The sequence below is a fragment of the Jatropha curcas genome, chromosome 3, assembly GCF_041381405.1.
Source record: "Jatropha curcas cultivar XTBG-Jc1 chromosome 3, XTBG_Jcur_1.0, whole genome shotgun sequence".
Classification (NCBI taxonomy): domain Eukaryota; kingdom Viridiplantae; phylum Streptophyta; class Magnoliopsida; order Malpighiales; family Euphorbiaceae; genus Jatropha; species Jatropha curcas.
In genome coordinates, this window is record NC_143153.1 from 31,076,262 (window position 1) to 31,094,291 (window position 18,030).

The 18,030-nt window shown below is 32.4% G+C and overlaps 3 protein-coding genes across 4 annotated transcripts; all 3 read left to right on the forward strand.

Moving 5' to 3' along the window:
- Positions 1 to 166: 166 nt before the first annotated feature.
- Positions 167 to 4,233, forward strand: LOC149497914 (uncharacterized). The gene is made up of 4 exons (XM_089719307.1): positions 167 to 991; positions 1,400 to 2,521; positions 2,914 to 3,477; positions 3,520 to 4,233. Exons 1-4 carry the CDS (start codon positions 167 to 169, stop codon positions 4,231 to 4,233), a joined length of 3,225 nt encoding a protein of 1,074 aa, XP_089575433.1.
- Positions 4,234 to 6,094: 1,861 nt separating this feature from the next.
- On the forward strand, positions 6,095 to 8,013 carry LOC105639668 (LOB domain-containing protein 10). Of its 2 annotated transcripts, none has more exons than XM_089718725.1 (2): positions 6,095 to 6,461; positions 6,937 to 8,013. In XM_089718725.1, exon 2 carries the CDS (start codon positions 6,959 to 6,961, stop codon positions 7,838 to 7,840), a length of 882 nt encoding a protein of 293 aa, XP_089574851.1. In that variant the 5' UTR covers positions 6,095 to 6,461; positions 6,937 to 6,958; the 3' UTR covers positions 7,841 to 8,013. The 2 variants fall into 2 exon arrangements, with proteins under 2 accessions (XP_089574851.1, XP_089574850.1); XM_089718724.1 differs by having other exon boundaries at positions 6,096 to 6,537.
- A 1,624-nt stretch (positions 8,014 to 9,637) lies between these two features.
- On the forward strand, positions 9,638 to 12,959 carry LOC105639667 (LOB domain-containing protein 10). Its single transcript, XM_012223790.4, has 3 exons — positions 9,638 to 10,229; positions 10,694 to 11,631; positions 12,772 to 12,959. Exon 2 carries the CDS (start codon positions 10,711 to 10,713, stop codon positions 11,593 to 11,595), a length of 885 nt encoding a protein of 294 aa, XP_012079180.1. The 5' UTR covers positions 9,638 to 10,229; positions 10,694 to 10,710; the 3' UTR covers positions 11,596 to 11,631; positions 12,772 to 12,959.
- Positions 12,960 to 18,030: the final 5,071 nt, after the last annotated feature.

Consider the following 18,030-nt stretch of genomic DNA (forward strand, 5'->3'; position numbering starts at 1 on the left):
CTATGCAAAAGTCTAAGGAAATAAAGAAAAGGCAACGTAGCTTAAAACAAATAGCAGATGGTGTTTCTTTGCACACTCAGGACTCCTCATCAAGCTCAAACCCAGTTCAAAATATGGCTGGTATTCAGGCAGCGGCTGATCCTGCATTGCAGGATAGCCGAATGCAATGAGTCTCTTGAGTTGGAATTGCCGGGGCTTGGGCAATCCCGGCGCAATAAGGGCACTAAAGGATATCATCGGTACTTATAGGCCTAAGGTGATTTTCCTTATGGAAACTTTAGTGCAACATCATCGAATGGAGAGTGTGAATCGTTCTTTGGGGTTTGATAATTGTTTTACGGTTGACTGTGTGGGTAGGAGTGGAGGTCTTTGTCTACTTTGGATGAATGATTTTGAAATAAATGTGACTAGTTTTTCTAGCAATTTTATTAATGCTTCGGTTAAAATTCAAGAAAAAGAGTGGAGAATAATTGGTTTTTATGGCTTTCCGGAAGGCTCAAGGCGACGAGCTTCATGGAATTTGCTTCGTAGTTTAGCTAGCATTGATGACAAACCGTGGTTGTGCTTGGGAGATTTTAATGACCTTTTGTCAGCGGATGATAAATTGGGAGGAGCAGCTATCCAACGTCATTTGTTGAACGGTTTTTCTGATGCAATTTCAGACTGTGAATTAGTGGATATTCCTTGGGAAGGGTTTTGGTTTACGTGGGAGAAGAAGAGGGATGGGGTTGTGTATTGCAGGGAGAAGCTTGATAGAGTAATGGCAAATATGGGGTGGTCTTCTATGTATGTGAATGCTTTAGCTAAAATTATTACAGCCCCTGTTTCTGACCATGCCCCATTATTTATTCAACTAAATTATCAACAAGTGGACAATAATTATAGAAGGTTTCGATTTGATAATAGTTGGGTGGGGGAGAGGGAATTGGATCAACTTGTCAAAGATGTTTGGTGTAATAATGATAGTGGGACATTGTTACATAAAAGAGATGTTTGTATTAAAGAAATGGAAAAGTGGGGTCGGCAATTTAATAAAATATTTTGGAAGAAAAAAAGGATATTAAAGCAACGTATAGCAAATGCAAGAGATGTGTTTGATGATGTCACTGTTCAAAGACTAAAAAATGAATGGAATACTATTCTATTCAAAGAAGAGTGCCGAATGAGACAAATACGGAAACAGAGATGGCTTTATTGGGGGGATCAAAACTCCAAATATTTCCATGCTTCCATAAAAAATAGAAAAAGGAGAGCTAAAATTCTGAAGTTGGAAAATGAGGATGGCGATATAGTTCAAGATAATGACAGTTTGGAACAAATTACATTGAATTATTTTTCTACTGTTTATAGTGCAGAAGAATAAGTCGGCATTGAAATTTTTAATCTTGTTCAACCAAAGGTGACAGCTATCCAGAACAATATTCTTACGGCTCCATTTACGTTGGATGAGATCCGAGAAGCTGCATTTGATATGCAACCTGACAAATCACCTGGACCGGATGGCCTAAATCCGGCGTTCTTTCAAAACTTTTGGCATGTGATTGGAGATGATATTTGGAGGGACTGTAAACAATGGCTTGACACAGGTACTTTCCCAAAAACTTTGACAGATACTCATATTGTGTTGCTTCCTAAATGTGATAATCCTCTGTCGTTAAAAGAGTATAGACCTATTTCGCTTTGTAATGTTTTATATAAAATTGTAGCAAAATCTTTAGCGAATAGGTTGAAAAAAATTCTTCCTTTAATTATTGATGAATGTCAATCTGCTTTTGTTCCGGGGAGATTAATTTCTGATAATGTGGCAGTGGCTTTTGAATTAATTCATAACATTAAAAGTAGGAAGAATCAAGGGGGTGCTTGTGCATTAAAAATTGATATTTCGAAAGCATACGACAGGGTCAATTGGGAGTTTTTGAGGGGTATGATGCTAAGAATGGGTTTTTGTGAGAAGTGGGTGAAATGGATGATGTTATGTGTAACTGATGTGAAGTACTCTGTGTTATTGAATGGTAAGGAGGTGGGTCCTATTCGTCCTGGTAGGGGTTTGAGACAGGGCGATCCTTTGTCGCCTTACTTATTTTTATTCTGTGCGGAGGGTTTGTCTTTATTATTTCAGGATGCTAAAAGGAGAGGTAGATTGCAAGGTGTGAAGGTGGGAAGGAATTGTCCGAGCATTACACACTTGCTATTTGCGGATGATTCTTTTTTCTTTTTTGAGGGTTCTTTACAGGAAGCAGAGGAGGTCAATGATATTTTGAAGAAATATGAGAGAGCATCGGGTCAGGCCATTAATTTGAATAAATCGGGTATCTTTTTCAGCCTGAATATGAGTAGAGAGTTGATGACTAATATCTCTACTATTTTGAATGTTGTTGATTCAATTGGTGGGGGTAATTATCTTGGTCTTCCATCTCTCATTGGCAAATCGAAAAAACAGGTGTTTGGCTTCCTTCAAGATAGATTTGAAAAAAGGATTGGCAATTGGTCTAATAGATTCCTCTCTAGAGCCGGAAAGGAGGTATTAATTAAGTCGATTGCGCAAGCTATTCCTACTTACTGTATGAGTGTGTTTAAAATACCTCTTTCTATATGTGTCATGATGCAAAAAAGGATGAACAAGTTTTGGTGGGGGGAAAAGGAAGGAGGGCGTAGAGGGATTCATTGGCTAGCGTGGGAGAGGATGTGTTGTAGCAAAAGGGAAGGTGGTAGGGGTTTCAGGGATCTTCATTGTTTTAATATGGCCATGCTAGCGAAGCAAGGGTGGCGCCTTATGACGGAGCCCGATACTCTTTTTCTAAACTTTTCAAAGCCAAATATTTCCATAATAGGGATTTTTTGGACGCTCCTCTGGGTAGGCATCCTAGTTATGTGTGGAGGAGTATTCATGCTGCTATGGGGGTATTAAAACAGGGGGTACGGTGGAGAGTAGGGAATGGGGAAACTATCGGTGTATTATCACATCCGTGGATGCCTTTGGATCATAGTTTTTGGGTGGAGGATAGTAGGGACTTTGTTGATCCTACTATGAAAGTGAGGGAGCTTTTTGTGGAGGGGGAAGGGCGATGGGATGTAGGGAAGGTGATGACACTTTTTAGCATGAGAGAGTTTAGAGCTATATTAGGGATTCCTATTAGTATTAATGCTAGCAGGGACCAAATTATGTGGCACTGGGATAAAAAAGGCATTTATAGCGTTAGGTCGGGGTACTACGTGGCAAGGCGGTTGTTGAGGGGGAGGGTGCATGAGGTAGATGGTGGATGGTGGGGTAAGATGTGGTGTTTAGATGCTTCCCCTAAAGACAAAGATTTTATGTGGAGGGCTCTAAGGAATGTGTTGCCTACGAAGGAGAGATTGAGAAGGAGAGGGGTGGAGGTTGATATTGGGTGCCCTTGGTGTGGGGAGGAAGAGGATATTAATCATGCAATAGTGTTATGTAGTAAGGCTAAGGGAGTTTGGAGGCAAGGGGGCTATGAAGTAGGTGATATAAATATTTCTTTTACTAACTTCTTTTTGCAGGTACTTGCTCATGGTGATAAAATAAAATCCCAACATTTTTTGGTGTATGCTAGATATATTTGGATGGCACGAAATAATGCTCTTTGGAACAATATAAGAGACACGTGCTACACTACATTCTTGAAGGCAAAAGAATACATGATTAGTTGGGAACATACAAAATTGGCGCAAAGAAGCATGGCTAGTGAATCCTCAAATACAAGTCGGCAAAGGCATGCAATATTTCCACCCGGACGTCTTAGCAATAGTGGAGATCAATCATGGCAAGCTTTTGTGGATGGTTCTATTTTTGAGCAAGAAGGCATGCAAGGATTTGGAGCGGTGATGGAGTCGGAGGAAGGCATTTTTATTCAAGCAATTTCAGGCCACTTTACAGGTGGTATGGACCCTTTCATTGCGGAGGCTCTAGCTCTTCGTAGTTTTTTATTATTTCTCAAGCAAAATTATATTGAGCATGGAGGTACTATTTTCATGGACTCGCAGGTTTTATTTTTTGCTTTGAGCTCCTCTAGTTTATTCCGATCGGATGTGGGGAGTATTATTTCTGATTGTAAGAACTTAATTTTAGAACTCCCTTTGGTTTTGTGTAGATGGATTCGTAGGCAAGCGAATTTAAAAGCTCATACCCTAGCTCGAGCTTCTATTCGCTTTGCGCATCTACGAATCTGGAATTATATTCCTCCTTGTTTGTCCGAGATTTATGCTAATGAATGAAAAGATATGAGTTTTACTCTTTCAAAAAAAAAAAATGTCATAGTAGGCAGCATTTTAGAAAATTCTTCATTAAAACATATCAAATTATTAAAAATTACTAGATTGATAATTAATTTTGTCCATACTGCTTGACAATGATATTGCATGAGAAGGTGAGAAAAGAGAGGAAGTTTGGCAATAGTATGGCTGAAAGAAGTTTTTTCTATTCATGATTATATGTCCAATTCACACTATATATGTATGTGTTTTGATGATTAAATGAATATAAATTGTTATTTAAAGGGTAAATAATTCATTGTATGTGAGTGAATTTTTATGTTCCAACTTTATTGTCAACAATTTTATTATATGTAGCTAATAATATCATTTGTCATTTAAAAAAAATTGACATTTATTGTTATCATTGGAAAAAAAAAAGTCACAACCATAGCAAGTAATTAACAAACTTTTCACATATCTTCCCAAAAAAATGCTTTTCACATATAAGGTTTATTAATTTGTAAAAAAATAATCGGTATAACTGTAAAAAATTTATTCACTTGTGAAATGCTAACCGTTAAGGAAAATAGCTTTTCATTAAACGTTTATTTAACCTTTAAAAGCTATTATAATCTTATTTGGCAATAACTTTTAAATTAAATTTTAGCGTTTTGATAAAATTAAAACTCTATCTCTATTAATTATAACATAACTTTTATAATAACTTTTAGAGGATGAAAGAGCTATCTAAGCATTAAATATAAATATAGAAACAACTATCAACTAGCTAATAAACCTGCTAACAACTACTACAACAACTAACTAACTACTATTATTGCTAACCCTATTGCTCTCTTTGACAATAATATTTAATATAATTTTTAGCGTACTCACTAAGTTAAAACACTATTTTTATTATAGTTATAGTGTCCCCGATAAATTAATCTATATAGGGGTTTATTTAGCAAACTTAGCTATTTAATCTTTGTTAGCTATTTAGTAGCTTTTCATACAATGTTAAAAAACTAAATGTTACGTGAGTTAACTTTTAACATTATCTCAATTTCTAGAAGCTAGTTCAAATAATACGTTACCCAATATTATAAAAAATAGCATTTAATGAAAGCTATCTAAAAAGCTATTGCCTAACACAATGATCATACGTAGGGTCTATTTCATAATTTTAGTTGTACCAGTAGCTGTTAGCTGTTTTAATAGCTATCATCTATTTTACTAGTGGCTAAGTGTTAAATATTAGTTGTTAGTGATTAATTGATTATATAGTGGTTTAAAATAAAAGTGCTAGTGATTAATTTGGTACAAATAACTGTTTAATTAATTGTTTAATACAAATGACAAAAAATATATTAATATAAAACGATAAAAAAAAGATATGAAAGCAAGGAATAAGGTAAAATCAAGTGATAAATTATAAAGAAATTGTAAAACTGTATTGTGATGGACGAAGCCAAATGGTCGAGGAGAGGGACAATTGCCCCCCTCCTATTTAAAAAAAATTCTCTTTACAATTCTGTGATTTGAACATTGGCCGAAAAAATTTATAAGACACCTTTAACCATTTTGCCTTTTTTCTTAATAAAGTTTTACAGTGGTTTGTCCCCTTCTTTATAAATCCTAGCATCGTCCTGTGTATTACCAAACGTTATAATTAATTAAAATGATATTTCAAAATGAAATAATATTAAGATAGTATTTCAATCCAATAAAAATACTAAATATTACTTTAAACGTTGTTGCGCTGTATATCTGCACTAGTAGCAGCAGCAACATAAGATGTATAGTTGCAGTAGTAGCAGCAGCAACATAAGAAATTACCCACCAGCAATCGACAACCCTAGCCCACCACCTCCTTCCTTATTATTCCTTCTTTGTGTCTCCTGATCAGGTTCTTTAAACAAAGGGTCCCCTTTGTCTTTTTGGAAATACCCATACACCCTTTTTACATCTGTAAACGTTCTTTACTTCCATCTGTACTACTGCTTCTGTTATTTCTATATTCTCATTTATACCCTTAACTTTTTGCTGGTATTTATATGGATAGCTTGATCTTTCTCTTTCTGTTTTCGTGCGCTGATCAAGGGATTTGTGTGGATTTTTGGTTTTGAAAACATAAAACAAAATTTTATTTTCCAAGGAAAAATTAAAAATAGATCTTCAAGGATCCTTTTACAGTTTTCTTCATTTTCACAATGATGATGAACTGATGATGAACAACGCAGCAGAGACAGGTATACAAAGAGACAAATTTTTACAGAGAAATGATTAGCAAGATCACTTCTTCCATTCATTTTTTTACATTTTTCGGTAATTTATCTAGACCCATTCAGTAGTTATCGGATCACTGTTTCTTTCCATTTTTATTTTTTTCTGATCTGTGATTTGTTTTTTCTTTTCTTATCAATTTTTCTGTTATATATAGTTTCTCTTCTTCTTCCTTCTGATTTGATTATCATTTGTGAAATCTTTATTATTGTTACTTATAATAGAAAAAAAATTTCATAAAATCGCCTATTTTTTCCTAGAATATGTAAATGGAGTTTCCCAGAATCTCCTGTGCATGCATATTTCTCAGTGATCAATCACACCTTTTTATGGCTTCTTCATGTACGTTTGTAATTATGGTGTCCTAAATAAATTGTCTACCTACCTATTAGGTCCACTGGCTGAGCTTTTTCTCTTCTAAAGTTTTGATTTTTGTTTTAGTTTACTGGGGGAAAGGAAAATAATGTCATCACCAAACTCGCCATGTGCAGCCTGCAAATTTCGAAGGCAAAAATGCACTCAAGAATGCGTTTTTGCACCATACTTTCCACCAGATCAGCCTCAGAAATTCGCAAACGTTCATGGAGTATTTGGGGCAAGTAATGTCGCTAAGCTTCTAAACGAGCTTAGCACAACTCAACGAGAAGACGCAGTTAATTCCCTTGCTTATGAAGCAGAAGCTCGTCTCCGTGATCCAGTTTATGGATGCGTAGGTCTGATCTCAATCCTTCAGCACAGACTCAAAGAACTACAGAGTGATCTTTATAATGCCAAGAAAGAGCTTGCTCAGTATATTGGTCATCAAGCAATGCTTCCAACTCTTCAATCGCCACTGTATATGCCTGCTCAACCTTCCCATTTGGGCAATCCTTCTTCCTTAATACAACAAGGCAGTTTTCCAATAATGGGTACTCCTACAGGACAATTGTTGGTTCGTGAGAATCAACAACAGCACCAACAGGAAGTTTATGAGGCGCAGCAATTGGCTGCGGCTTTGGCTTCAAGAGAGCAGCAACAGATGTTTAAGGTTTATGAGAATCAACAGAAGCAGCAAGAGATTGCTAGGTTTAATAGAGGTTTTAATTCTTCTGATTCAATTAATACTAATAATACAACTGGGTTTAATCAGATTACTGTCAGTGCTATGTCACCTTCTTTAGCTTTAGGTACTTTCGATAATACCACTTATCACATTCAACCAGAACAAATGGACCAACATCACCATCTTCAAGCACAGCTTTTCCTGCAATCGCAACAAGAAGAACAGCAATCTCAACAAACCCAACAATTGCAGCATCAAACGTCTGGAAGTGATGAAGGAGGGAGTGTAATTCCATCTTGTTAATGTTTTTTTTTTCTTTTTTTTTTTTTTTTTTTTTAACAGAAACTATTCTGAATGATTCAAGAAAATTTTCCATTCAAACTGGGAAAGTATTTTTTTTTTCATTATTTCATTTGTTATTAATTTTCTTCAGTTTTGGTGGTTGCTTGTGCATATGAGGGATCTCACAGAAAGAGCTTTGCATTTATGAATGCTTTCTATGTTTAATCTTCTGTCTATAATATGCACTTAAATGGATTGTATGAAATTTTAAGTTGCCCTAAAATTTATTACTCAATGATTCAAGAAGAAGAACGTGTTTTGCTAATTGCATTTGCTATAAACAAATGTTCTATTGAGAAAACACAAAATGTGTATTATTAAATTTCATTTTCCTTGTGCTTGTGGATTAATAAAAGTGCTTTTCTAATAGTTTTTTGTGTCGACTCATTAGATAAAATTCATGAATTGGCTCTAAACAAAATGAAATTAATTTTGATAAATTAGAATATGAATGAGAATATTATGGAATTTAATATGAATGAAAATGTTCATTTTACTCATAAATTTAATATTCTATTATTTGTAATTGAATTCTATAGTTTGGATTTATTTATACAAAACAAAGTTTTATTTAAATCATTGCTAAATCTAATAAAATATATATCTGCTTCAAATTTATTATCAAATTCCCTTTTTAACATATATTTGATATGCAATTAAAAGAGCATTAATTTATATTCCTAAAATAAAAGTGTCTATATAAGTATATTCTACTTTAATTTATAATTAACCTTAATTTATTTATGAGATGAACAAACAATTAATGTAATAATAATTTACCAAAAGCAATTGAATTTAAAATTTATTTTGCATAATGTCAATTGTGTTTTCCAGTGAATAAAAATAGAAAAGTAAGAAAATATATGAATGAGATGTAACGACTTTTCTTCTTCTTTCTTCTTAATTAATCACAAATACCCTACATAATATTTGTAAATCAGAATTGTAAAAATAAATACAAGAATTGACAAATGTTAGGATGGATGGCTTGATACTATTTTCTTTTAAGTGAATTCGAGAATTCGATCCAAATACTCACGGTCGGACCTGAGCTATATATATACACCCCCATTTGTACAGTTTCATATTAGTGAAAATGGTAAAAATTCATATTAATAAAGGGGTATAAGAAGGGAGAAACCGACACAATCCCTTTCAAAAAATCTGGAGCGAAGAAATTCCAAACAAGAGTGATTTATGATGGAGGGTGAAATGGGGGATTTATGGGCTGTGTATTTATCCTCCTGACAAGTTTTATATTAGAGTATCAGAACATTCATATCTATGTTATAAATGCTAAAATGAAATATTTTAAAAGAGGAAAAAGATAAATCTGTTTAAAGAACCTTCTGCAATATTATTACCCATTGAAACTTGCATTTATAGTTGTCAATTATATATATATATATATAAATGCATATATGGCGGATTAAAAAAGGAAAAGATAAAAAAACGCTGAATGGAGATGATGTATTGAAGTTCAAAAAATAGTAAGTCAGCAATGTGGGGCTAACCATTTTCATTGATTCGAGATTGTTTCTTATGCCCATTGGTATGCTGATCTTTCCGCAAATAACAGCAAATTGATCAACAACTTGCAATCTCTATTATTTTATTTTTCTTTAATACTCGTAATCTCTATTCCTCTTCAGTATTAAATTTCTAATTTTACCTGTAAAATTGGTATACGAATATAAGTTTCTTTTCACTGACCTAATGGTTCGAATACAACATAATTTTTATTTTTTGGTCTGCGATCTCAAAGATTTGCATTAAAAATTGCATTAAACAGCACGTAAATAAACCCCCTTTCATTTATAGTCAGTGGCAGCAGCAGCAGCAGAAGAAGAAACCCACAACCGATCGACAGGCATAGCCCACACCACCTCCTTTCTTCCTTATGATTCCTTCTTTTTGTCTCCTGATCAAGTTCTTTAAAACCTATAAGGGTCCCCCTTTGTCTTTTTGCTATCATTCACGTTTTTTTCCATTATACTATACATCCTTTTTACACCTGTAAACGTTCTTGACTTAACATTTGTACTACCTCTTCTGTTTCTTCGAGATTCTCATTTATACCCTTTACTTTCTGCTGGTATTTATATGGAAAGATCGATCTTCCTCTCGCTGTTTTAGTGCGAAGATCAAGGGATTTGTGTTGATTTTTGTTTTTGAAGAAAGAACGCAAATTTTTATTTCTCCAGAGATAAATTAAAAAGAGAAAATAGATCTTGAAAGATCCTTTTAGAACTTTGAAGTTTTCTTGAATTGCTGCTTTAAGGAGAAAGACTTGTGCAGGGAAACCGATTAACAGCATCACTTCTTCTATTCATTCTTTTACATTTTTCCGGTAATTAATTTAGACCCATTCAGTAGTTATCGGATATTTGTTTTTTCTTTTTTACCTCCTGCCTCTTATATATCTCCATCTCTTTCTCTTCTAATCAAATCTCCATTTCTCATTTGGAATTCTATTTTTTTTTCTTTTCTTTAAGCACCTCCTGATTTGATTATTATATGTGAAATCTTGATTATTTATTAAATCAAATATATTTTTCCTAGAATCTGTACAAACGAAGTTTCCGAGAATCCCCATGCATATTTTTCTCAGTGATCAATCACACCTTTCCATGCCTGCTGAGTTTATATAATTAAAATAATAATTCATATGATTAATTTAAATGTCTCCAATTAATTGAAAATTTAATTTTATTACTTTCTTTGTCATTGTATGTGTTTCTCTATTTGGTCCACTACTCAAGATTCAATAAAGGGCTGAACTTTTCTATTCTAAAGTTTTCATTTTTATTTTAGTTTGCAGAGAAGAGAAAATGTCAACACCGAACTCGCCATGTGCAGCCTGCAAATTTCTAAGGCGAAAATGCACGCAAGAATGCGTTTTTGCACCTTATTTTCCACCAGATCAACCTCAGAAATTCGCAAATGTTCATAGAGTATTCGGGGCAAGTAACGTCGCTAAGCTTCTAAATGAGCTTACCCCAACTCAACGAGAAGACGCAGTTAATTCCCTTGCTTATGAAGCAGAAGCTCGTCTCCGCGATCCAGTCTATGGATGTGTAGGTCTAATCTCAATCCTTCAACACAGACTCAAAGAATTACAAGGTGATCTTTATAACGCCAAGAAAGAGCTTGCACAGTATATTGGTCCTCAAGCAATGCTTCCTACTCTTCAATCGCCACCGTACATGGCAGCGCAACCTGCCAACTTGGGTAATCCTTCACCTTCTTTAATACAGCACGGCGGTTTGCCTATAATGGGTATTCCTACAGGTCAATTGTCGGTGCGCGAACAACAGCAACAACAGCGAGTTTATGATGCCCAGCAACTGGCTGCGGCTTTGGCTGCAAGAGAGCAGCAGGAGATGTTTAGGGTTTATGAGCATCAACAGCAGCAGCAAGAGATTGTTAGGTTTAATCGAGGTTTTGATTCTTCCGATTCGGTTAATAATAATAATAATAATACAACTGGGTTTAATCAGATTGCTGTTGCTGCTATGTCACCTTCTTTAGCTTTAGGTTCTTTTGATATTACCCCTTATCAGATTCAACCAGAACAAATAGATCAGCACCACCATCTTCAAGCACAGCTTTTTCTGCAATCAGAACAAGAAGAACAGCAATCTCAACCTACCCAACAACCGAAGCATCAAAGGTCTGGAAGTGACGAAGGAGGATGTGTGGTTCCATCTTGTTAATATTCTCTAATTTAAGAAATTTTCTATTCTAACTAGGTACGTATTATTACTTTATTTGTTTTTAATTTTCTCTGGGTGTGATGGGTTTTATGTGCTCGTGCATATCAAGTGGGGATCTCATAGATCACTAAAAAAGCTTTGCATTTATGAATTCTTTCTATGCTTTTAAGTGTAATCTGGTTTGGTTTTTCACAAATGAAGCAATTAACAGTCTGGTGGTAGTTGGAAATCCAAAATTACTCTTTATTGCAAAGAGAAATATTGTCTTTTCACCTCAAGAGGTATATATGATCACACATGATACATCCTTCCCCATCTATTGCATCTACAATCTATAGTTACTTGCATATATCATATAGGTAACTATTTAATGGAAAGATTTATCAATACTCCTTCTATCTATATAACAAATTAATTATAAACAGTGTTTTAGTTCAAACGATGTTATTTATAATCATACACGGGAAAAAAAGGACAAGACATTTTACACAACTCATTTACCAAAAAAAAAAAAAAAATCTAATTTTAAATGTTGGGGGATTTAATAGAATATTTTGCTAAGCTAAAGTCTAATAATTATAATTTTGAGTTTAGATATGCAACGGGTTAAAGTAAAACTTCAGTTGTCACACAATGTTTAATGAAAATTAAAGGGGTAAATTTATGAATTTGGCCTTATTTTGTTGACGATGGATTTTATAGGGTGTTCTATGTGAACAAAATAATTAAAAACATGAAATAATTATGTATAATGTGATGACTGTTTTGTTTAATCAAGTCTATGCTGATTTTGTAGAATTTTGTTTATAATTTGTGCTTGCCATGTGAGATTACTATATTTTCTCTTTTGTTCTAAGAGACAAAAGTAGGTATTGATGACTTTTATTGAAATGTAAGTTGTCCTAAAATTTATTTCAGGTAAAAATAATATTATGGGCTATATAATATAAAACGAAGAAAATTCGAATTCGAAACCTCACACTTCTCGTATAAGTGAAAAGCCAACCAGATCATAGTTGATTCACATTTGTTTTTTCATGTTTAGTCTAATGTTTGATATTCAATTTAAAAGTATATAGCTGAAGATGCTTGATTAACAAATTATCCTCATTGTATATAGTAGCTAATGAATTTATATCTCAAAAGTTGAAGATTTGTTTATTTCCTTTTGTGCAGGTCATAAATGCAATTAATACAAATATGAACTTATAGATAAGGAGAGACTAGAGAGAGATGTGCATCTGAGATCTTAGTCAGCATAATTTTTTGGGTTTGATAAAGAAGAAGACTTTGTGTGGAAGATAGCATTTTTCAAATGTAGAATTGCTTTGATATTCGAGAATACAACTTTATTTTTATTTTTATTTTTATTCTTTTTTCATTTTGGTAGAGACAAGGAGAATATATGGTTAATTAGTTTTTTTTTTTTCATTTTTTTATTACAAATATCGCATACAGTATATGCAAATTAGAAGTTGTGAAGTTCTTTCTAAAACTTTAGTGATAGTTTCTTAATGTCAATGTTTGTGGATGGCATTTTGCTTGCAAATTGTACATTATCTTATGGAAATTACTTGCCCAGATCGGTCCATAGCCACGTTTATGGACCAAACCAATCACAGTAAACATTCTTTAAAGAGTGTTCCGATTTTTCTTTTTCGGTGTATGTCATAGATACCCTCATTTCAATAAAAGAAACCTTATTCTCATTGATTTAGTCCATAAATAGCGCGATGAACCATTATACAATAGCGTGAGCTAATTACTAAGTGGGTATTCGAGTGGTTGTATTTAACAGGAAGTTTAATGTCTTATAGTGCATTCAAAATATTGAATCCTGAAAATTGTCTATTGCCATGGAATTCATGATGTAACCAAAAAAAGAAAAAAAAAAAAAAGTTATTGCTAAATATTAAAGAGAATGCTAAGTTGAATTTTTGGAAAAAGAAAAGAAAAGAAAGAAAACTACCTTTTTGTTTGGTTTATGAGTTTTCCACAATTGCTGCATATATATATTCGCTTATTGTGGACAAAACCAAAACTCTATCTCCATATTATTCATATTTGAACCTCACCATGGAATTAGTGGCATGATAATTAAGCAAACACATAAATAAAAAAAAAAATCCATTTATTCATTTAATCCTTTAATTCCCTTCCTTTTTTTTTTTTTTTTTCTTTTTCTCTCTTTTCATTTTCCATCAATTCATTTAGCTTTGATTCACCGTCTTCATTAAAGTTATCGAGAAATCTCCGTCCATGATCTCTTGTCGTAGTTGACTCATCATCATCTTGCATCGCGTCCCTCTCGGATGAAGCCATTTGCAAAAACAGCCATTGAACGAGAAAAATCGAATTGCATTTTCAGACATATTTTATTTGAAGTTTTATTTGAATATCATGCTGGTCTGAGTGTGGAATTGTTTTTTTCTTTTTTCCATTTGTCTACATCTAAGTTGTAGTTACTATGGGCCAACAATACAAAACATTTATATGGTGGCAATTATGTAACCTAGAAGAAATCAAGGGTGGGGATGGGGGTGAAAAGGCTAGTAATGAGTGGGGCATTTATAACATTCTGGACTACTTAAATGGTGACATCAGAATTCTATGTCAATGTAATTAAATGTACAAAACACTTAACATTAAAAACAAAAATTCACAGTAAGGAAAAAGTTATTCTATTAAATTATAATAAAATAATTCCTTGGTGTTTTATATATATATATATTGTCCTAAAATGTAGTCCAATTTTATTTTCTAAAAAAATATCATTTATTGTTTAATTTCTCTATTTCCCTATTAAATATATATTAAGAAAATTAATTAATATATGATCCGTTTGCTTTCGTAAAATAATTTGCAGGAAAATAACTTGCTGAACAATATTTTTCATAGAAAATATTTTTCAAATGACTTATTTTCTATTGTTTGGCTGTAATATTAAAAATTACTTAAAATATTAAAGTATTTATCTCATTAAACCATAAAAATATTAATAATAATAGAAATTTTATAATTTACAAATTTTATTGTTAAATAGGAGAAAAATGAAAAAAATATATAAATTATAAAAGCCACAGGTGACCGGTGGTGGTGATCGGTGGTAAATAGTGACCGGTAGTAGTGACTACAATGATTAATAAATTAAAAAATATAGATTTATAAGGTTTGTCAATATCCAAAAAATGTTCACTTTTTCGAAAATAGAAAGTTATTTTTTGTAAAAAATGACTTAATTTTCCTTTGACCAGGAAAATATTTTCCGTTGACTTATTTTTTTAAACGCCTCAAACCATGGAACATTGTAGAAAATATTTTCCTACAAGTTCTTTTACGGAAACAAGCGGACCCATAGTTGAACTATATTTTCTGGTTCATTTTTTTCTATGTGTGTATATATATATTGAACGGATAGAGTATTTATTAATTTAAATAAATTACAATTGTTTCACTTTATTACTCAATCTCACAAATCGTATTTAATATAAATAAAAGTAAAACTAAAAATATACTTTTTATGTTCTATTTTATTTACATGGTTTGGCAAAACACGCATATTAAGAATTTAATCAATAAAAACTATTTTACCTTTTTTACTATTAAATTAATAAAAATTTTTCATTTAATGAACTATAAAATTATTAGAGGAAAAATAATTATTTAAATATATAAAAACTTAGAAACCTTGCAAATATTTTAGGACATACAAAAAAGAAATAACAAATAAATAAAATGGAATGAACGGAGTTAATTAATTATAGATATTATCAAAACGATATTTATAGAAAAAAAATAATATTATAAAATGTTTTATATTTAGAGATATTCAAAGGGATTCATGAACCATTTGGATAACAATGGGCTAAATCGCGGACGCCCATTGTTTAATTGGGATTAGCTCATATGAGAAATGTGTTACTTGTTTCAAATTTCAATGCATCGTGGCTATAGATAATATACATACTACTCCCTTGCTTTTCTTTATATAGGAAAAGTATATAATTTGCCTGTTTTTTTATATATAAAAATTTTTACCTAATTTGATAATATTTAAAATCATGCAAATGTGAAAAGTATATCTTATCTTTATTCTAGTATTTTGTAAAACTTTTAGTATGAGAGATTCTCAGGATAGAGGGAAACAAGAGTATATATGGACATTTAATGTGAATAACTTTTAGAGAATAGATTTATTTATATCAATTTCCATTAAAAGAAATGTGCTCATATATGTTATATGAGCGCTAATTAAAATGGAGTTTAAATAGAAAATGGCTACAAAATTTTTAAGTTGCCTATATTGAAAGAAATTCTTATGAACTTCACCAAATATTTAAAAAATTATCCAATACTTAAAGTATATTTTTAATAACTAAAAACAGTTGGAAGATTAAATAAGCACAAATTTTCATATTTCCACACAATTTTTTTCAAATAGAATATAAAAAATGAATTTCTCTCCATGGCTCAGATCATAAGCTTCATTTTTACAACTGTTTATATTTTCTTTATTCCAACAAAGCATTAAAAGTCTCATTGAAGATTGAAATATAATTTAAAGTCTATGTTGATATTAGAAGAGAAATAAATGAGATATTAAAGGTAAATTAAAAAAAATGATAAAAAATTAATTAACTACTTTCTTAATTTTAATAAAAAATTAATTATTTCTATATCGAAAATACGGATGAAGCAGTAGGTATCACAATTCAATTAGCAATAAAAGATTTTAAAGTATCATTTTAATATTAACATTATTAGACTCACCACTATAAGTCTTTTCACCTTACCAAATAAAATAAATAAACATTACATTATTTTTTAAAATAAATTATATATTTTTTGGGACTATTAAAAAAAAAAAAAAGAGAGAGATGGACTTTTGTTTTAGGAAGGAGGGAATATAATATAGTTAATTTTGTTATTTGATTGAGAAAGTAAGACTAATAATTCCCTACACTATCCATTTGTCAAATAGTCAAATAAAAATAAAAAAGCAAGAAAGGGGAACGTCAAACGTGGCATGTGGATCACATCTCAGGTCTTGATTTCCCTGTCAAAATCCATGCACGTTGCCAACCCATAAAAGTCAACAGCAAAAGAAAATGGAAATGTGGAGAATTAAACTACCAATAAAATAATAATATTAGTATTATTAAAGAAAGGACAAAATGGAGGTGATTTGCATGCAATAGACCAGCTGTGATCAGGTGGTCTTCTTTTCATATCCCATGTGGAAACCCATTATTGTCCTTTGTCTATTTATAAAATCTTTCAATTAATAATTAATTACTAGTAATTTATTATTATTAAATTTAATATTACTTTAATAAATTAAAAGCATGGTGGTATTGTAAGACTAAATTTGCTTCTTTTGAGGGAGAAAGATATGTGAAAGGAAAGGTTTCTTGCCCGTATTAAATTGCTAAATAGGAAATACCTAAAATACAAGCAAAGCAAAAACAGAGACAGAAAGGAAAATAGTAGTATTACTCCATTAGACTAGACTGTAATTACAATTAATGAAATGAAACTGTATCTACGCAATTGCTCACCAACAACACACTGCAATCTCTGAACCCTTGTCTCTGTTGGCTGTTATTCCAGTATAGAACCAAACACTCGTCACCACCAACCAACCGCCGGTAATTCTGTAAATACCTTACCCTTCTCATTTAGTCCTTTTTGTCTCCTGTCTTTTTCTCTCAAGCCATTTTCGCTTCTCTATACTGCTACTCGCGTTCCGTTCAAGATAAGCGACCCTCTCTTTCTATTTTTACCCTTGTCTATCTTTCCATATTACAATACACGTCAATAATACCGTCGACTGACGACAACTCACACGTGCTACTGTTTTTTTTTTTTATAATTTATACCACACGGTTTCTTCGTGTATACTTGAAGAATAAATAAAACCCTTGAAACGACAAATCAAGCTGGTGGTTAATGTTATTTGACCGGGAAAGTAGAATAGCCGGTGTCGGATATTATTAGAATAGTATAGGGCGTGATGGGTATAGGATCCTGAAAGCTTAAGGTTTAGTCACGTCGATTGTGGAATCTTCTTAAACGGCAGGGTCAATCAAAACGACTGTGGCAGGTTTTGAAAAAGGTCGGATTTGCCGAACGAATCTGACACGGGAATAGCAGGTTGTAAGTCATAAGGGAAGAAGAGATAAATAATAAATACATTTTTTTTTCTCCTGTGCAGAGAAAGGTTGAAGAAGGAAGGAACGAGGCATTAATTAGGTAATCGAGAAACGATGTGCTCTGTCAAACTAGAATTACGAAAATGCCCATGTACTACTGATGGCAGCCTTGTTGCAGTAGGGTAAACGCGCATGGTAGACGGACGTGCTGCTAGGAAATAGGAAAGTTTGCACTTTAGGGTCTTTTCCAAGTAACCGTCCTAAAGTTAGTCATCAGTTACCT